Source organism: Dermacentor albipictus, chromosome 2 (assembly GCF_038994185.2).
Source record: "Dermacentor albipictus isolate Rhodes 1998 colony chromosome 2, USDA_Dalb.pri_finalv2, whole genome shotgun sequence".
NCBI classification, from domain to species: Eukaryota; Metazoa; Arthropoda; class Arachnida; order Ixodida; family Ixodidae; genus Dermacentor; species Dermacentor albipictus.
The window spans coordinates 47054631-47076736 of NC_091822.1; the positions used below are offsets into that span (position 1 = coordinate 47054631).

Below are 22106 nucleotides of genomic sequence, written 5' to 3' on the forward strand. Positions count from 1 at the left end.
ACAAGTCATAGATCAGGTGACAATGAGGACGAACATCTATTTGTCACCTTTCTGTACCGGGAAGAGCCAACGTTACTAGACTAGCTTCAGTTGTAAAGCTCAACGCCCGCGCTTTCAGCCGCTGTCGCCATTTCTGTGACAGCCGCCAGATGGCAGCGCCGTTCTATCGAGCTCCACTGCAGACGCCTCGCCGCAGCCTTGGGTTCGTGCGGACGGGCAGTTTGCGCGTGTTTTACGCTTGCTGGCATTCTCCCTTGTCCGAATTAGTGATACCATGAGAAAGCGGTACCCACCTACAGCAATAGGATTTATCGGGCCAGATGGTTCATACTGAAAGAAGGGTGAACTGCACAAAAGGAAGAAACGCATACAGCGAAGCGTAGAAGCTGTGTTTCTTCCTGTCGTCTTAAAGTTTCGCGCAGTTTAGGCTCAGGAGCCTGAACATCTGGTCAAAGTGCGTGATTGTAGGATGATCCTCATCCACACCGTAGCTTCTCACCACACCAAAGAAGCGCTACAAAAAGAAAGATGAGGTCAGTGTTTGAACACACAAGCCACACAGACACAAAAAAAAATAATCGTTGGCTTTGCCCCTCCGTGAAGATGGCTAACCAGTGAATCTGAAACCTGTGGCCCCTGTGTTTATCACTGGGTTAATCGCGACGGTTCCATAAAGTATTTCTCAATTAAGAGGTTACACACACAATCGGCTGCGACAGAGAGAACGACGTCACTGACGGATGCCCGCAGTCCGCCGTTGTCACTTGCGTTCGATGCCTCGAGTTTGCTCGGCGGCGTGGTTAGCAGCCTTCGCCCGCCATTTGCTGCTTGTGATTCTTCGAAAATAATTTCTTCAAAATTAAATATATCCGTTACGTAAGACTGGGTGGCTCACACTCCCTTATGCAATGGCTGATACCCCCGTACACGCGGCCTCCCCAGTACGACGACAGAAGAGAAGTGAAATTCTACGCTGGAATGATGAACGGCAACGCTGCCTGCTGTGGAAGCCGAAGACGTTCGCGGGAGCAGTACACGAGCGCGTGCCGGGGATTTCGCAGAATGTTCGCGGTCGGCACGAGGAAACGCTCTGTTCCACGCCGAGCGAAGCGTCGCATTGCTGGGAGCACAGAAAAAGTGGCGCGCCGAACTGTCGACATCGTTCGGATAGCCGCCTATGCAGTCAGTTACGCAACACGTCGGCATCGTCTGCTGATATTCTTAACAAACTCGGCGAAGGCTACAGTTTCGCGGATGACATGCTTGCTAAAATTCGCCGTCAGCAACGAACCACAGAATACATCAACGCTGTACGACGTGCTTAGTCCAGCCTGCCCTCGTAGCCGGCTAGTGATGAAGTGAAGCTGGGCGCAACTGCAGCGCCACGAAGGCAAGGGCGGGTGGCGGTTCCGCGCAACGGCGCCGAGGTTTAAAACTGAAGCTAGTCTAGTAACGTTGGGAAGAGCCTCATGGAGAGCATACACATGGACAGGGCTATGTTCGTGTACATGCGCCTTCTGATGTCCTTGGGTCTGAGCGCTCACCTGTTGTCTTTAGGCACCCGGAACAACCTTGCAGGGCTTGTTTTTGAGGTATTTGTGCACCACTGCACGACGCACGAGCGGTACGAGTCGTGAAACGGGTGAAACATCGCAGAGCACAAGCACACAGCTACCGAGGGCCACCAGGAAACTGACGAAACTACCCACGCCAGCGAACGCACAGCAGCGCACGCTTCGCGATAACAGGAGGAAACGAAACATGAAACCTCATGCAGCGGGCTGAGCTGGCACCTGGCAGGCGGGGCCTCCAGGTGGCCTCCCGAAGATGAGGGAGTAACGAGGGAGGGCGATTGGAGGGGAGTTAGGGGGGGAATAGCTCAGCCACCTGGATCGTCGCGCGTGCACGCGACGATCTATGAGGCCATGCAAGGGAAACGGATTTTCGGGTTCGCCGAATACAGAGATGGCGCCAATTACCTCTGCCTCCGAAACCGGGGAGTTTCCCCCCACTGCCACTATCGCTATCAAAGGGAGCGAAGTATGGCCCTTTTGAAGCCCACAATATGCAGCCGATAACGTCCAGATTTTCGCGTCCAGTGATCACAGATGGCGGTGGCGGACGACCGTAGGTAGGCAGGCCGCAGGGAGCAACATAGCATGGTGTCAACTGCGGAGTATTTCTTAAAGACGTTCCAACATTGTCGACAAATCGCCTGTTGCGATTCTCGCTAATGATTGCCCGGATTCCAGTTGTACAGCTCAGGCAAGGCGGCGAGCTATACAACCTGCGAATATCAACAAAAAAGTGCTGTTCTAAGACAAATTACCACCACTGTCACTACGTGTTTTTGGTATAATGTTCCTTTCTCACTTATTTCACGCCATCTTGGGCCATCCGGTACGTGCAACTGCACAGGTGAGACTAGGTGTGGATCCAGAATCAGTACGTGCCACTGGAAGGGTACCCGCATAGTCAAATAAAACCATAGGTAAGTTTTGAAAATGCCAGCTATTTATGGCTTTTTATCCGTGTGCCTGCCATGTGTACGGTGTATAGATTAAAAATTAAGCACAAGTTGGGATAGGTAAGGTGAGCCACAGTGAAGCGAAAAAGACGGTGTCAAAAGCAGCCAAACGTGGAGAAATGAAGCGAATGGTATTGAATAAGAGAGTACATTGAGCGGCGAGAATAGCCCTGCAATAAAGTGAAAATGATGTCGGTGAAAAACAAAATGAAGATGTCAACAATACCGAAGTGAATAACGTGGCAAGATGGTTGCGTCGTTTCTCTGCTTGGAGGTTAATCACATTAACAACTGCAATCATTGTAAGATATGTTCTGCATGCATTTTACTGCGATTAACATTTTCAAAAAACTACGCCTACTCTTTTTTTTCCCCTACCCGGACGCCACTAGGAGTGACCCTTCCTCGTTTTCTTCATTACCGTACAATCGTTTCAGTCTTTCATTTCCTTGGGTACAGTGGCCAACCACGCGATTCCAGCACCTGTTCTGGGACAGAGTCATTTCGCAACAAAGAAGAAGATCACTGGAGAATGTCCCAGACGAGATCGAGTCCATCGAGTCAGCGGAGTCCTGAGCCGTCGTATTCGGGTGTCGAGCTCGACCGCGCCTCGCTGAATTCGTCGGCTTTTCCGGTCAAGGAAGAACAAGGCGGCAGGGGTTCGCGGGCAACATCGCCTTCCACTCGTCCACCAGCCGTGCCCTTACAAAAGAAGGTAAGGAGATGCGACTGAAATCTACATATGAATGAGAATTCTGCCGGGCCCAATGCGCAATATAGGCATTGAATAAGCTACAGGTGCTGCCCTTACCTTTGTGTATTGCCATAATGTATTGTACGACCTTCTGTGATGCCTGTGGCTTTAGCCAATAAAACACTTGTCTAACCTCAGATCTCATGAACAGATGCTCCGAAATCAACGCATACCTAATGTGGCCTAGGATTCTCCTTCATACACACCTACACCTGTCACAACGTTTTGCGCAGTCTTTCCTTACCCATAATGTACTGCATTCGTCACAAACTGGCGCTAACCTTTCCCACGACTACATTTGCACTGCGTACTCCTACAGGTACGATGTCGCGGGTCAGACTTTTTACCGCGTGTCCACATTTTCGTGGATGCAAAAAAAAAAAATACGTATGCCGATTTATGACCGAAACACCACGGAAGAAAAAGTGGCACATAAGCAATAATGACTGCCAAGTGAACCATTTATTAATCTTCGTACAGCTGACCTTGGGTGACGCAGAAATAAAAAGCATCCTATCATTCACTTATGAAAAAAGTTCTCCGCTCAGGGTGTCTGCGGGTGAGCTGACACGTGAAGATCATTTGCAACATAGCGAGAGCCTCGTACATTTCTCGAGCACACGGGTAGATATACGTGCGCAAAATGTGAATGTGTCGTTTATAGCATGGCATTTCGTCTATTGTCCGCTGAGGGACATGTACAAACGGCAGACGGATGGACGAAGCGTCGTGTGCAGATAGAGTCATTAGCGCGATCCGGTCACCTGACAGACCGCTGTAACCGACATATATATATATATATATATATATATATATATATATATATATATGCAAGATGGCGTATGAGGCTTATTGTAGACAAAATAAGAAGTTTAGCAACTGTGTAAGCACACCAATCACTTCGTGCAAAATTAGGTGGTTCAACGTTGGAAGCGGCAGCGAGGTTGTGAATTGCACTGAACCTGTTCTTAGGGTGTTCAACAATACGCGGGGGCAATATGTCTGGGTGACGTAACAGTTGAAGCAACTGCGGCTGCGCAGCAGAAGCATTGCTGGCAGCTAGTACGCGCTTCGCAACGCTCGCGTGGTTGGGTGCGCTGCCAGTGGCATTGCAGCCACTGCACCTCGAAAGCAAGGTGCAGTGGATGCAATAGACACCTACGAATGGATAGCGTGCCAAGGCGTATTGCCAGAGGCATAATTTATTGCGGCACGATTGTAGCTCGACTAGATGGGTAGGGGGTGAAGTACTTCAACGAGAAAACCAACGTGAAAGGAAAAAGAATCGATGTTCCAAAATCTGTAGTCAAGATATTACGAAATAAGGTAACAACTTCCTTCAGTTCTCAGTTTCAGTTTATTTCTTTAATAGGTGGAAATACACGCTTACATAAGTATACAGGAGGAGGTCCCAGAGCATGTGGCTGAAAGGGGACCTCCTTAGAGATACCATTCGCGCAGTAAAATAAGCAAGCATTCAATTTATTGTTTTTACATAAGGATATATGACGTCGTTTTTGTTGATCCCTTTCAACTATTGCCTGTGGCACAACAGATAGCCGGCATATGCAAGCCTCCATAGAGCTACACCTACTACGGTACTGGTTCCACTGGCTACACGGGTGCGGCTAGTGTGGGAAGTGGGTATTAACTTACCCGGCTCACTCATATATATATATATATATATATATATATATGATGTGTAGTTTCAAAACTGCACTTTCAACTCCGCAGTTTTTTTGGAGTCCAGGCCGTGGATGATAACGTGACATGCTGGCGTTGCCATCGCGTGGAGCCGATTGGCCTGCCAACGTCGGCACTCTCTGTGAGCACATGTGGCGACACCATCGACCGTTCGCTGCGCGGATGGTAGCGATGTGCTGGAGTGGTCGAGTCACAGAAGTTGAATTAAGTTTTCGAGACGATAAAACAATTTTACCCACTCATACAGGCTGTTTTAGACTGCGTGCTGTATTGTATGCAGAGAGAAGGGGTCTTTGTGAGCTGCACATATGCGAGGTAGTTAGCTGCAGTTTGTCTTGATTTCCTCCTGAAAGGAAACTCATGCACTGGCTTTCATCATTAGGCAAAGGCATATATACACATATAATACGTGCGCAGTCGCGCCTTTTTAGTCTGCTGACGATGAAGGCGACGCACCGTCTACGTCTACTCCGACTGGCAAAAGTACAGTCATCCATATGTATTACACGACATAACAGACTCTGTCTCATTCTGATGTCAATATCGCTCTCATATTTGACAACTGAATACAACACCATGGACATGACCACAATTTTATTTATATACGCACAAGGGGGTTCAGCTAACTTTAGCTGGAGTTTAAAAATATGCCTACACACTCTAAGACGACGCGACGAAATGCCTGTTACTCACTTTTGTATGTAGTTTGTCACGCTGTTTCTTGTATTTTGCTTATTTAGATAATTAGTCAACATGAATTAACCAACTGCCGAAGGAACGAAGTTAGGCAAAACGCTTTGCAAAACAGCGCTTTGCAAAACGTGCGATTTGGCAGTTTCTAACTTTCTATCTATATGTATTATTGTTTTTCAGCTTACTGCGACTGCCCATGAAATAAAAAAAAATACCTCGCGGCATACCTGTCGTACAAATACCACCTGGCATACAAACGAGCATAGCATGTAGCAGGTTGTGCTGCCACTTAAAGGGCGACAGGGCAGTGACGAAGGCACTGGCTGTGCGATTTACTCCATCGATGTGCTTCCCTGGTGGCGGTTAACGATAGCGATAAGCAGACACAACGGCAGCCGACCCGATAGATAGTACTACGTGCGCTTGTGCGTGGAACGCTGGGGAGCAGTGCAATCACGACGCGCAAGCGGGCATGGTACGTGGTGCTTTTTCTTTCTTTTTTTTGGTAATTCGGGGGCATCCGCAGTAAGCTGAAAAGCACTAATACTTGATAGACACACAGAAACTGTTTATTCGGACGTTTTGCAATGATTCTGCAACTTTCTAATTGGATTTTTTTCCTAGCTTCGTTGCTTCAGAAGTTGGTTAATTTATCTTGACTAATTACTTAATTTAGCAAAATACAAAATTAGCGTGACGCCCTACATCGAAAAGTGAGGAACATACATTGGGTCGCGTCGTGTCAGAGTGCATCGGCATATCTTTAAACTCTGGCTAAAGTCCTCTATGTACACATACATAAATACATACATACATACATACATACATACATACATACATACATACATACATACATACATACACACACACATACATACATACATACATACATACATACATACATACATACATACATACATACATACATACATACATACATACATACATACATACATACATACATACATACATACATACATACATACATACATACATACATACATACATACATACATACATACATACATACATACAAGGTGTCCCAGTTAACTCGGACCAAGATTTTGAAAAAACCTATGCGTTCTTCAGAACAGAAATCGCGTGGATGTTGTTAGAGTTTATCTAAAGTTACAGTACCATTTTTTGTTCGTCTTTTTAGAGTAATTAGCCGAGATAAATTATTTAAATATTTAAATATAGCTTGAAACGTTCAGGTGTCAAGAGGAAAGATATGGAGCGCTACAAATGTTGCACAACCCAGGCACTTCCAACGAGATAGGCATAGCGTGGCCGTTTTTATTCGGAAAAAACAAAAGTCGGTGGAGTTTAAAAACTGCCACGTGACAACGCGCTCTGTGGGCCCGAATGCGCCTCGATTACAGCGCTGTCAACGATGCTTTGGCAAAAACGACGGTCGCTTCACGCCTTTAGTGCTGCCTACGACAGAGCTTCGCGTTGCGCTTAGTTCCGAGATAAACGTCAGTGGGTTCGGGAGGCAGTTGAAATACGGCGCGGATGCCGTTTCTGCGGCAATAAGTGCACTCTCACGCTAGCAGAATGCATACGGAGGAAAAGTGACACGCTCGTGAGTTCGGATTAGGGAGCAAGATCCCAACAAGCAAACACGCATTATAATAAGCTTGATAACGTCGCGTGAATTACGCTGGTTGTCACAAAAGGAAGAATCGTAAACTGCCACGGAAGTTGCTTTTCAGCTTCCTGTCCCTTCCTTGTCGGCAGTGAATTCGTAATTTCCTATTACTTAAGTGCCTTTTCGACGTACTGCAGAAGTTTCAGACAGATGGCTCTTTTCATGGATAACGGTTGTAGATATTTATTCACTGTGATTTCTGTCTAAAGAAGGTGTTCCAACAAGTAGCCCTCCACCATAATGCAGTATTGACACCTTTTCAGCTCGTCCGATGTAGCTTTTTGATGATGCGAGATGTATCTCGCTGCAAGCCTCATCAATATCTGCCTTTAGCGCTTCTGGTGTTGTTGTAGGTTTGCGGTACACTCATTCTTTCACATTTCCCCACAAGAAGAAGTCAAGCGGTGTCAAATCCGGTGACCTTGCAGGCCATGCCACTCGTCCATGCCACCATACCCACTAAAAATATGGGGCCAATTATTCTTCCGTCAAAGATACCGCCCCACACACCGAATGGCCATAAATACTGGTGTCTGATCTGCGCCACCCAATGCGGGTTCGTATCGCTCCTGTAATGTGCATTATGGAGGTGGACTTGAGAATTTCTCGAGAAGGTTGAATCATCTTTCCAGAGCACTTTGTCAACAAAATCCGGTATTTTATCACTGTTCACATCGATCCAATTTCAGAAATCAAGCCGCCATTGAAAGTCGCTTTCATGCAGCTTTTGTCGCAGTTGGAGGTAATAGGGATGCATTTCAGCCTTCCTAAGAACTCTTCACACTGAAGAATTTGAAATGCCTACCTCACCACTCACATCACGCACGCTGGAATCAGGGTTTGCAGTCATGCAAGCCAAAATGTCTCCTTCAGCGTCTTCACTGGTGGTACCCTTTCTGTGCCGCGTCTTCTGTGACTCCTGTCACAGTGACTCATAATTGTGTTCGCGCTAGGTCTTCCCCCGCAATGCCAATTTCGGCATACCTTGGCAGATTTCCTCTTGTCGCCCCGTGCCGCTGCTAAGGCTAAGACCATGTTCGCCTTCTGCTCGCTTGAGTACAGCATGATTTAGGCAAATTCTGCGAAACGGTTGTGCGGCACGGCAGTAACCGACAGTCGAGCTCGCATTTATCTAGCCGCTAGTACAGCATAGAAGAAAAGCGGCGTTGTAACAAATGATGCTCCCTCTCGCACAGGTTCCAGATGTATGATGCATGTTTCGTGTGTGCTTGAACGCTGGGAAAAAAATGCTCTTGTCGTCATATCGGAATAAACGGCTGATGACGGCGCGTTCTTCGGCGACAGGCACGAGCGGCTGCTGACGAAGCGCTTTTTCGGAGCACCGTCGCCAGCCGCACTCGGTAATGTCATAGCCGAGCAAAGGTTGAAGCCCTTTTTCGTAAGTGAAGGGAAGGCGCGTCGTTGGCAATGTTTTTACAAATCATGCACGAGCGCTGTATTCTCGGCGCGTTCGGGTGCACAGAGCGCGCTATCACATTGTATTGTTTAAAACCCGCGGGCTTTCGTTCTTCCCGAATAAAAACGGCCACGGTAAGTCTATCTCGCTGGTAGTACCAGGGTAGGCCAACATTTTCCGAAGCTCCACAACTTTCCTATTGACGCCGGAACGGTTCAATCCATTTTTAAGATCGTTATATATATATATATATATATATATATATATATATATATATATATATATATGTGTGTGTGTGTGTGTGTGTGTGTGTGTGTCGTCGACAGCCCTGTCTGACTTCTTTGCCATAGTATATATATATACATGAAGCGGTATGAGCCTTGGAATAGAAGATGAAGAAGCGCAGGAGTCTGGGTTCAGGAGAAGAGAAGAAGGAAGTGAGAATAAAATGTAGACAAGATGGACGCCAGTTCCCCAGCAATGCTTTACGTCTACTGTGTCCTTTAAGTAGGAACGCTACATTATTTTGGCGCAGCCGACAGCAAACTCCAACATGTGGGTGAGATTTTTCCTCGAGGAGAACTCCGCGGACAAGATCATCTTTTCGAGATACCAAGCTGAAGATGAACCAGCGGTGGAACTACCTCGCGAGCTCAACTCGGCAGAACTCATGAACCTGGTGTTAGAGAAGGCTTCCATGGACCCTGATGAACTACGTCGGAAGGGTGCTGTGAACGTGAACTTGCCTCTGGTGATCTTCGACGAATTAGTTCTTCAACCGATGCGTCGAAAGGACTCTGGATCACAGTCATCGACGGAAGAGGTGAGCCTCGTTTTGAAAGCACTTCGGCTACAACAAGAACAGATTTCGCAACAAAACCAGCTGGTGACATCGCTTATAAGCTCTTTAAACGCTGAGAAGCCAGTGACTAAATTTGTAGAACCCGATGCATTCGACGGCATGTCATCAAGTCCAGAAGGTTGGCTTGAATTCTATGAATATGCCGCTGGGAAGAACAACTGGCACTCTAATGAGTACAAGATTACTAACATGCGTAGTTACTTAAGCGGTGTTGCACGGAAGTGGTATGATTTGCACATTATTGAAGAGGCTGGCAACTCTTGGAATCAGTGGAAAGAAAAATTCTTGACGACATTCCGAAGCAACCCAGTGCAAAGGTGGGACGCCGCGCTTAATTTCAAATTCAAGCAAGGCTCCCTCGTCGAGTATTTCTTTGACAAATGCCGCCTTTTAAAGCTGGCCGAGCCTATGCTTCCTCCGTCTGCCGTAGCAGCGCTAATAATGCACGGACTGCACGCGCAAGTCCTGAAGCAAGTGCAACTACGGTCACCTAAAACTATGGACGGGCTCCTGGAGTGCCTTCACGACATATCATTTACTTCAGAAGAAAATATAAACGCTAGCTCAAGCGGTCACTTCACACGGTCCGGCGCGGATTGGTCAAGCCGTAATCAGCGAGAACCGCGCCGCCTTGCAGGCGGCACAGAGAGCTTGGGTTGGCGCGCTCCCTAGTTTCCCTGGTGGTTGGAAATGCTCTTTAGAAGCAGCTGTAAGACATCACAATCGCTCCTACACCAGTGGCTTGGGATGCAGCCCGCAATTCGCTTCTTCAGGAGAAACCCCTATTCTTCAGGCGGACCGTGAACTTGGGCTGTTAGAAAATCTCCAGATCGTCGAGGAAAGGAAACAGAAATCGCAGGAGGAGAGGTACCGTAAACGAATGAAAAAAAATTTCGACAAGAGACATTGCTCAGATATCCCAGACATTCAAGTCACCGACCTCATTCTACTTAGGAGAGGAGTAAGAGAATCCAATGCCAAATTTTATGGTCCTTACTCTGTGACAAAGACCGCCACTCAGAAAGGAATATTGAAGACTGTGTGGTACATTGGCGAACGTGGCTCAGTTGAATGTGCTTCGATTGGAAACGTTTTCAAGTATTACCCCAGGAGGGGTTAGCAAAAGAAACCTGGAAGGGTGAAGCGGTATGAGCCTTGGAATAGAAGATGAAGAAGGAAGTGAGAATAAAATGTAGACAAGATGGACGCCAGTTCCACAGCAATGCTTTACGTCTACTGTGTCCTTTAAGTAGGAACGCTACAATACACACACACACACACATATATATATATATATATATATATATATATATATATATATATATATATATATATATATATATATATATATATATATATATATATATATATATATATATACTATGGCAAAGAAGTCCGGCAGGGCTGTCGACGACACGAAGGGCGCCGACAGGAAGAAACAACAGCGTAGGCTTAGCCAGTCACACCAGGAACAGCGTCTAGCCCGAGCCCCACTTCAGTAGCGCTGGCGATCCGGATGCGGAGCTCTGCATGGCCCACTTCTTCTTTACAACTTCCCCCTCGCTGAAGACGGAGCCGCATAGGAGGCCTAACTCGTCGTGAGGACGAAGGGCACGTGATATTGCTTGCGCCGATCTACGTGCACAGTTTGGCGGCCTCGGCGACGCAGGCCCGTAGGGGTGCGTCAGAGGTTCGATGACGTAGTTCACTGGAGAAGTTTGCTGTAGGACCCGGTAGGGTCCATAGTATCGGCATACATACTTGGAGAAGACACCTAGTATCGAAGTAGGATGCACCGACAACCAAACGAGTGCGTCAGACGAAAATTGGTGATGTGGGCGGGGCGCCGGTCATCGTGACGGAAATTCTATAGCCCTTGATCTTACGTTATAAGGGAGCGAGCAAGTTGCCGACATTCTTCTGCATACCGGGCGGTTTCGGAAACCGGTGTACCCTCTGATGAGTTGGGACAGTACAGAGGAATAGTGTCAATGGGTCATGATGTTTCGCGGCCATATAGAAGAAAGAAGCGAGAAAAGCCCCCAGTTAACTGGGGTGTCGTATTAGAGGCGCACGTGACATAGGGAAGGATGAGGTCCCAGTTGGTGTGGTTGGAGGCGACATACATTGAAAGCATGTCGCCAAGAGTTCGGTTAAAGCGCTCTGTCAATCCGTTTGTTTCCGGGTGATATGCGGTGGTACAGCGATGAATAACGCGGCATTCAGCGAGAAGTTCTTGAATCACATGGACGAGAAAGACGCGGCCTCGGTCGCTCAGGAGTTCGCGGGGAGCGCCGTGGCGTAGAACAAAGCGTTGAAGCAGGAAGGAGGCAACGTCACGAGCCGTCGCGGCTGGTAGAGCGGCCCTTTCCGCATACGTCGTGAGGTGGTCTATAGCTACAATGACGCAGCGATTGCCAGCAGCTGTGTATGCCAGAGGCCGTATAGGTCTATCCCAACCTGGTCAAATGGTCGCGAAGGGCACGGAAAAGGTTGCGTTGGTCCAGAAGGGCGGCAAGGATCAGGCTTGCGGCGTTGACATGCCGTGTAAGAGCAAATGTACTTTTGCACAAATGTTTACACTTTTGCGCAAATGTGCACAGAGTTATTGGCAATAAAAAGCAGGGCGAAATTTATTGAGGAGATGGAGTAGGTCATGGCGTTGCTAGGGGTTTAAGGTGTTGTCGATGACGTCGCTCTAAACGTCTTCAGGCGCTGTGGCAGTTACGGAACTACAGTAGAGGGTGTTGACCTCTCACGATCCATTAGAAAGTTCCAACGTGGTTATGGTGTCGTAAGGCTGCACAGTGCCGAGAGATTCACCGCGAAGCAACGTAATCGGGAATGTGAAGTGGTTGTATACAGGAGGGTCAGTCGCACCAGCTTGAAGGCCTAGCAGCGCTGTTGGGAGTGGGGAGAGGTGGCGACGAACGAAAGCAGTGGAAGGTGGGAAGGGTACGGTGGAGTCGGAGGCAACGGATAAGGATACAGGTACCCGAACGGATGCGTACGGAGGTACTTGAATGTCGTCAGTGAGGGACAACTTGGTGCATTAAAACGACGACGTGGAGAAGGACAACGGCGCTCAGAAACTGGGTGAAGGCTTGCGCGAAGAAGGGGTAAATTAAGGTCTGGAGCGTAAGACAACGGATGGTCGTACGCGGCTGCGCGTGGGTCGTCACGTGGATGAAGTGGACGGCGGCGGCACAGGCTTGCAACTTGTCCGGGAATACCGCAGGAATAGCAGATGGGCCGATTGTCCGGTGTGCGCCAGGGATTAATTACTCGATGGACTGGAGGTCGTGGTGGCGTGGAGGTCAAAACACGTCTGGGCATCGGAAGCGGAACCCGGAAGGTTGGTGGTCGTGGTCATGCGACGGCGTCAGCGTAGGTCAATGGGGCGGTGAGTTGAGGCGCCCGTTCCAGAGGAAGGACCTCGGACACTTATTTTTCTATAGCGTGTCGTAGGGTCGGACTAAGCGACGAACTCGACTCCGGCGGGTTGGAGATGAGGGAGAGCTGGCGAGGCAATTCTTACCGGACGAAAGCCTTGGTCTGCGAGAGGAGGGTGGAATCTTGAAAAGGAGAGGTCAAGCCGGACAACGATTACTGATGGGCAACAGGACGGCGGGTGAAGAGACGTTGACGGTGGAGCTTGTCATAGCTGTGGCGCAGTACAATAACTTGGGCAAGAGTAGGGGGCTCTTCGAAATGAACATCTGAAAAGCGTTGTCGTCGCTACTCTTCATTACCCTTCATTATATGCTTGATTTTATTGCCCACAGTCATGGATGCATCGACGCGTTTGCGGAGATCGACGACATCTTCGATGTAGCTTGTAACGGTCTCACCAGGCGGCTGAGAGCGCGACTGCAGACGCTGTTCGGCACGAAGCTTTTGAACAGCAGGGCTGCCGAAGACCTTGCTGAACCTTGTCTTGAACACCGTCCAGCTTGGGACTTCACTTTCGTGGTTTCGAAACCACAAGTGGTTAATGCCAGGGAGGTGAAATGGGACGGTGGTCAATTTCGTGATATCATCCCATTTGTTGTTCAGGCTGAGACGTTCGTATGATGAGAGCCAGTCATCAACGTCGAGGTCGTCAGTGCCGCTGAAGAAGGGAGAGTCCCGCTGACGGAGTGTGCTGGGGGCATAACGAGGACTGGGGAACAGGTGGTGGTAAGCTCAAGGCGCTTTCGGTGGTTGTGATGGCAGGGAGAGTCCGGCTGCGCAATTCCACGGTAACAGGAGACCCCGCAAACCTCCACCAATTATGACAATGAAGTCCGACAAGGCTGTGGACGACACGAAGGACGGCGACAGGAAGACGCAAAAACCTAGGCTTAGCCAGTCACACCTGGAACGGCGTCAAGCCCGAGCCCCACTTCAGTAGCGCTGGCGATCCGGCTGCGGAGTTCTGCATGGCACACTTCTTCTTCCTTACACACACGTATATATATATTACGCCGTTGCCTTCACCCAAAAAGATCACGGTCTCGTTTCGCGTGCGGCAGAAAGAATGTTCCACATCCTTCGACATGGTTTGTAAGTGGTGGCGCTGGTTATAACACTCCCTGGCCTCTACTAGGAAACACAAATACACAGTAAAGTTGATGGGGAAAAGGCGCCGCGGTAGCTCAATCGGTAGAGCATCACACAAGCAATACGAAGGTTGTGGTGTCGTTCCCCACCTGCGGAAAATTTCTTTTTTATCCACTTTCATATCAATTAATTTATCATTTCTTTATTTCATTTACGAGGCACAAGTAATTTCTCCTATGTCGTCCTTGGTGTCAATGTTTGTTGGCTTCTTATAATATTGCTCATACAAATCGGGCCCTTCGGTTAACCGTCTTTCACCTAACACCTTTCCTCTCGCTTATATATATATGAACGTGTTGAAGATAGGAATGACAATCTTATGGGTATCATTATAGCGTGCCATAGTATAGTATGGTATAGCGTGCCATAGAAGTCGGTGGTAACTCCGTTAGACAGGATGCCAGTAAGTTATCGCCAGAGCCGAAAGATCCGATCAAGAAACGCCAATGTATGAAAGCCTCTAACTCTACAGATAGAATAGAGCTGGCAGAACTTTCCAAGTTAATCAACAACCGTAAGACAGCTGACATAAGGAAGTATAATGTGGATAGAATTGAGCATGATCTTAGAAACGCAGGAAGCCTAAAAGCAGTGAAAGTAACTAGGAATAGGCAAGAATCAGATGTATGCGTTAAGAGACAAGGCCGGCAATATCACTACTAATATGGATGAGACCGTTCAAGTGGCTGAGGAAACACAAATACACAGGAAAGTGGATGGCGAAAAGGCGCCGCGGTAGCCGAATTGGTAGAGCATCACACGAGCAATACGAAGGTGGATCATTCCCCACCTGCGGCAAGTAGCTTTTTTATCCACTTTCATATCCATTAATTTATCGTTTCTTTATTTCATTTACGAGGCACAAGTAATTTCCCCTATGTAAGTGGCTGAGGAGTTCCATAGAGATCTATACAGTCCCAGTGGCACCCACGACGATAATGGAAGAGAGAATAGCCTAGAGCAATTTGAAAACCCGCAAGTAACGCCGGAAGAAGTAATGAAAGCCTTGAGAGCTATGCAAAGGAGGAAGGCAACTGGAGAGGATCAGGTAACAGCAGATTTGTTGAAGGATGGTGGGCAGATTGTTCTAGAAAAACTGGCCACCCTGTATACTCAATGCCTCATGACTTCGAGCGTACCGGATCTTGGAAGAACGCTAACATAACCCTAATCCATAAGAAAGGGGACGCCAAAGACTTGAAAAATTATAGACCGATCAGCTTACTGACCGTTGCCTACAAAATATTTACTAAGGTAGTTGCAAATAGAATCAGGCACACCTTATACTTCCGTCAACCAAAGGACCAGGCTGGTTTCCGTAAAGGCTACTAAAAAATAGACCATATTCACACTATTATTCAGGTGATGGAGAAATGTGCGGAATATAACCAACCCTTATATATATATATCTTTCATTGATTACGAGAATGCGTTTGAGTGAGTCGAAGCCTCAGCAGTTATGATGGCATTACGGAATAAGGGTGTAGACTAGCCGTAATTAAAATACTCAAAGATATCTACAGCGGCACCACAGCCACCGTAGTCCTTCATAAAGAAAGCAACAAAATCCTAATAAAGAAAAGCGTCAGGCAGGGAGATACGATATCTCCAATGCTATTCACAGCATCCTTACAGGAGGTATTGAGACACCTGGATTGAGAAGAATTGGGGATAAGGGTTAATGGAGAATACCTTAGTAACTTGCGATTCGCTGATGACATTGCCTTGCTTAGTAGCTCAAGAGACCAATTGCAATGCATGCTCACTGACCTGGAGAGGCAAAGCAGAAGGGTGGGTCTAAAAATTAATCTGCTGAAAACTAAAGTAATGTCTAACAGTCTCGGAAGAGAACAGCAGTTCACGATAGGTAGCGAAGCACTGGAAGTGGTAAGGGAATACATATACTTAGGGCAGGTAATCACCGCGGATCCGGATCATGACACTGAAATAATCAGAAGAATAAGAATGGGCTGGGGTGCATTTGGCAGGCATTCTCAGATCATCAACAGAAGGTTGCCATTATCCCTCAATATAAAAGTGCATAGCAGCTGTGTCTTACCATACTCACGTACGGCTTACGAAAAGGGTTCTACCTAAATTGAGGACGACGCAATGGGCTATGAAAAGAAGATAAATGGGCGTAAGGTTAAGGGATAAGCAAATAGCAGATTGGCTGAGGGAACAAACGCGAGTTAATGACAACTTAGTTGAAATCAAGAAAAAGAAATGGGCATGGGCAGGACATCTAATGAGGAGGGAAGATAACCGTTGTTCATTAAGGGTTACGGACTGGATTCCAAGGGAAGGGAAGCGTAGCCGGGGGCAAAGAATGTTAGGTTGGCGGATAAGATTAAGAAGTTTGCAGGGACAACATGGCCAGAATTAGTACATTACCGGGGTAGCTGCAGAAGTATGGGAGTGGCCTTTGCCCTGCAGTGGGCGTAACCAGGCTGATTATATATATATATATATATATATATATATATATATATATATATATATATATATATATATATATATATATATATATATATATATATATATATATATATATATATATATATATAATCATCGCATAAGAAGGCAACAGACACCAAGGACTACACAGGGGAAATAATTGAACCGATTAATGTCATTGAAAAATGCCATATAATAGAAATAAAAGTTGATGAGAAAACTATATATTCATCGTTATTTATTAACATTATAGGACCCTTAAAAGAGCATTACATAAGGGGGAACAGCATTGAAATAACATATAATGAAGTGAATGCTATTCAACAATGAACCAACTATGTTACAAGTACAGAGCACACACACACATACACACATACACACACAAAGGATACAGTAAAGAGCAGTGGAAAACACATGGCAAAAAAAGGTAAAACACACATCCTTCCATAGAAGGATGGGATTTAGCAAGTAATTAGGAATAAGCTAACAAACGAAGATATACTTTGTATTAAGAAATTGACACACCCAACCAGATATTGAAATACAAGTCAAAGTATACAAAGCATATTGTAAATGACTGTATTCTATTGGACAGTGCCTGTGACGTAAAAATGGTGCGAGAAAAGAAAAATGCGTTGTTGAAGGTATTTAACAAAGAGCTTAGATAAGGACTGCCTGAATTTTTCTGGATTTCTCTCATGAGCAACTGTTTCGGGAAGGCAATTCCAGTCTTCAATGGCTGCCATGAAGGCATTGGACGCTGTTGGAGTTGAACAGGCGGCAAAAAGTTCGAGCGGGTGGCAGTAACAGTGTACCATGCAGGTTAGAACAGCTGTGATATAGCTTATGGAACAGGCTGAGACGTACGTGAGATTCTGCGTCTTACTGCTAAAGGGAGTAGTTCAAGAGTTGACTTAATGTTAGTTACGCTGACGTTTGTATTATAGTTCGATGAAATAAATCGGGCAGCACGATTTTGCACTGACTCGAGAGAGGTAATTAAATAATCTTGGTAGGGGCTCCAAGTTGGAGAGGCATATTCGAGTTTGCTCCTAACGAAGGTTTCGTAAGCTATTTTCCTGATTTCCGGGGAAGGGGGGACAGACGTAGTGTTCTTTTTAAATAACCAAGCGACTTTGTGGTATCACTTACAACATTCGAGATATGCTCCGACCATGTCAGTTTACTGTTAATGAGGACGCCTAGGTATCGGTAAGAGCTAGCATGTGATAAATCTGTCGAATTAAGGGAATACTGGAAGATCAGATTAGTTTTTTTGCGTGAAACCACCATGCATATACACTTTGAGGTATTAGGCTCCATCAACGAGCGCGAGCACTACGTTTGAATTAGGTTTAGGTCGTGTTGTTGTAATGATTGATCACTACTGTTTGAGATTCGACGATATACAACGCAATCATAAGCAAAGAGGCTAATAGATGGCGTTATTCTAGATGGCAAGTCATTTATGAAGATAAGAAAGAGAAGCGGGCAAAGCACTGATCCCTGACGGACGCCAGATACTACTTGTGCTGCTGTTGAAAGCTTACCGTCAATGACTGTGAACTGAGATCGTGCTGTTAGAAAGCTTTTGATCCATGACAAGGTCAGCGGGTCAAAATTAAGACAACTGAGTTTGGCCGTGAGACGACGATGAGCTTCACGCCCAAATGTCTTCGAAAAATTGATGTAAATAATGTCGGTCTGAAAAGACGAATGCAAGTTCAAGTTAAGATCTGTAGCGAATCCGAATAATTGTGTTTCGACATGATAACCCGGGGCGAAAGCCGTGCTGCTTGTGGAAAAAGAAATCATTATTATCGAGATGACTGGCGACGTGGGAATATATGATGTGTTCAATTAGTTTGCACGCAACTACTGTCACCGATATAGGCCGATAATTTGATCGGCCTATATCAGGGCAGAGTGATTGCCCTTTCTGAAAACCGGGGTTACTTTCGCAGTCTTCAAGACGTGCGGAATGTCACCTTCTAAAAGGGACTGCGCAAAAACTCTCTGCAAGATGCGACTCGACACGTCCTTAGTACTTTTAAGGAACGTTGCAGAAATATTGTAAGGTCCCGGAGCACTCGAAATTTTGAATTAATAATGAGGCACAAAATATCCTCAACTGTGATGACGACCGGCGGGATTGCACCAAAATTTGGTCTATGCAGCGCCGGTACATCATGAACAGGTTCGGAGGTGAAAACAGAAGAGGAATAGGAATTCATGACATCAGCCCGCTGATCAAGTGGAACGTCAGAGCCGTCTGCATAAACAGGAACAATGTTATGGGATTGAATGTTTGGTTTTAGGATGCTTCAAAATACTTCAGGGTTACCACTAATGATATTTTTTTAGATCCTCAAGATGAAATTTGCGTTTGTAGTGCCTGAAAAGACAGGCATATTCGCGGAGGCGACCAAACACCAAGGACAACATAGGGGAAATAACTTGTACTTACTGAGTGAATTATACTTTCTAAAGAATTTCCCCTGTGTGGTATTTGGCGTGGTTGTCTGCTGGCTTCTTATGATATGATTAATAAAAATCGGGTCCCTCGGTTAACCCCCGTTCTTCTCCCATATATAGAGCAGGATTTCACTGATGTTTCGGCCGGGGTGCGGAATCTCTGGCACGCGCGTGTCTTCCAGAGAGCACTATGCAATTCGCGTCGTGAATAGCATACAATTGGAGTACACTAGGTTTGGTGTCAAGGGAAAACGTATACAACCATGGATAACATTCGCGAAATTTCCGATACATGCATGCGCGTCCTACGCTGAGGTGTAACGTTTAACCTTTTTTAGCCAGTTAAAAAGCGGTCACCCGAGAAAGATAAGCAAGTACGGAAGCCAATATTTAAGTAGCACTCGCTGCTTCTTTTGGCAATTCGTAGGAGAATGACCCTTCCATCAGCACAGCTGTACCTGTAAGCAGATTTCACTTGCGTGTTGTCTCGAGCGGCTGGACTGAGGGCGTGGAACGCGACAGCCATTCACCTCTGCCATGGAGCCCTCTCCCGCGTCACCGCGGGGGATGCTGTCGGGAGTAGAGGAGGGCTGTTCTGCCTGACAGCAACATCTAAACTTTGAGACGCTACTAAGCCCCGAGGAAAGCGCCCCGCAACTCGGCTGCGCTTGGCACCCGCCCTTTGCAGCAGAGCCCTTCCGTCCAATGAATACCTTCGTTCATTTCATGGAAATTGCTTGAGAAAGGTTTTCGCTTGAAAACAACAATGGCGTTTCTTGGCTCGGTTGCGGCTGTGAAACTGTCTTGTCTCATGTATGATGGAACAATCGCCGCCAGCCCAGTCTGCTGCACTGCCTCTCTGCTGACGCTGGCGCTGCGTCATGGCGAAAAACAAATAGCTGGGTTCTGGTTACCCCTCGCGAGAGTGGACGCGGCGTCATTGTAAGGCTAATAGCAGTAGCTGGTAATACAGTAAGAAAAAAAATCCACAAGAAAATTTTCGAATATGGCTTCCAACAACGTTTCTCAGCTCCCAATAAATTGATCAAACTCCGAGCTTTATTTTTGCGAAGTTTAAACTTTATAAAAAAGAAGTATACGCGTGCAGACGTTGCCATAGCGTTTAGCGGACCCTGTGAACGCCACCAAGCGTGACTGGGACGATACTAAAATTGTAGAATTCAGTGGCCAGGTGGCCAAATTCAGTGACACATATTGTCTGGGAAGCCAGATAGCAGCCATTACCAATCCGTCTATTCTGGCCCACAACCTGTGACCGAAATTGTCATGCACACACACGTGCATACATACACACACACATGTATATATATATATATATATATATATATATATATATATATATATATATATATATATATATATATATATATATATATATATATATATATATATATATATATATATGTATGCACGGGTATGTTTGTTGGAAAGTCACATTCTTGTCGCAATTAGCTTGGAATTCCAACAAGTACGCTGTTGAAGGGAAGCGGCGATAAGGCCCTGCCTTGCTGGACAACACACCTACCAGTGCAAGATTGACTTGTTTGTCCTCCAACATGCACTTTCATTTCGCACTCCGGTAGGAAATGGCCCACAAAACGAAGCAAACGACCCTAAATTCCTGCAGTCATAAGTACGCAAACCATCTCCCTATGTGGTACCAAATCAAGTGCTTGCTGTGTGTCTAGGAATAGTATATATGCAGAGTTCTTTTCTAGAGCAGATTCAAACGATGATATGAGGTTTGCTATACTGTCAAGGGCTGAACCATAGCGACCAAAGCCATTCATGACATCAGGAAAGAAATTCAGTTCCTGTAATCTGCAATCTAGACGAAACAGTACCATTCGCTCCGTCAGCTTGATAATATTAGATGTTAGCGTTATTGGCCGCTATACCTTGAGGTGTTTTGCAGGACGCCCGGACTTTAAAACAGGTATCACCACAGAGGATTTCCATTCGTTGGGGATCAGACTCGTTCGCCATACTCCGTTATATTCTAGAAGAGGTAAATGCTGGGATAGTTGGTGATCTCGCATACTGAAAAGATTTTGAGCCAAAAAACAACACACAAGAAAGACGACGACACCACGGGCGCTCGTGGTGTGGTCTCGTGGTGGCGCCCGTGGTGTCGTCGTCTTTCTTGTGTGTGTTATTTTGTGGCGCAAAATCTTTTCAGTATGCCGTTATATTCGTCCAAGATAAGCTGATGAAAGGCCTCTTCGATGTTTTGTAAGGCTTGGTATATGACACTGTCTTTGCCTGGGGCAGTGCCGCGTTTACAAAGGGTAAGCGCATAGCTTAGGGCCTCGAGAGTGTCTGCCTCATCCATTTGCAAGCAGGACCATAGCAAAAGCTTATGGTACCATGACTTCTCAAAGAATTATGGTCACCGTTTGTGTTGTCTCTTGACATAGTAGATAATAAAAGCTCGGCAAATGCTTCCGCGAGAACTTTTGGCGACCGGGCTGGTCATTATGCACAAAGCAGCAGTTGGATTCGTGCAGATCTCAGGAGTTTCGGAGAGCCTTCAGTAAGCGCCGCACACTTCCGAAACCGCTTGCCGTATGCAACAAAATACAAAGTGCCGTACAGATCTTTCAACGAAGTTGGTTTGTGTCCTGCCGCATAGCTGCATCTAGGCGGTAATATACTGTCCAATCAGAGCTTCATTTAGAGTGCTGTGCCCTCCTGTAAGCGCGGCGTCGACAGAAACGTAGCCTCAAGAGCTTAAGATCAAGGCTTGGCTTGTGTAGGCGCCACCGTCTTCGCACGGTAACTTGTAGGCACTCACTCACCATATTGAACAGCTTGTCATGTGATAGCGCCTTTGAAATCAGCTGACGGAACTTGTCCCAATTTGTTACAGCGTAGGACGCCGTCTGGTGCCAAGGAGCATTTTCTGTACCTAATCAAACTCGTAGGTGATCTGAGCCCCATCGG

General features: G+C 46.5%; 1 protein-coding gene across 1 annotated transcript in view; it reads left to right on the top strand.

The window, feature by feature from the left end:
- The first annotated feature begins 2991 nt into the window (after window positions 1–2991).
- Window positions 2992–22106, top strand: part of LOC139055399 (uncharacterized) — a 48053-nt gene continuing 28938 nt past the window's right edge. The window contains exon 1 of the mRNA XM_070532856.1: window positions 2992–3242. Coding sequence (XP_070388957.1) covers window positions 3060–3242 — 183 coding nt within the window. The 5' untranslated portion in view covers window positions 2992–3059. The remainder of the gene's footprint in view (window positions 3243–22106) is intronic.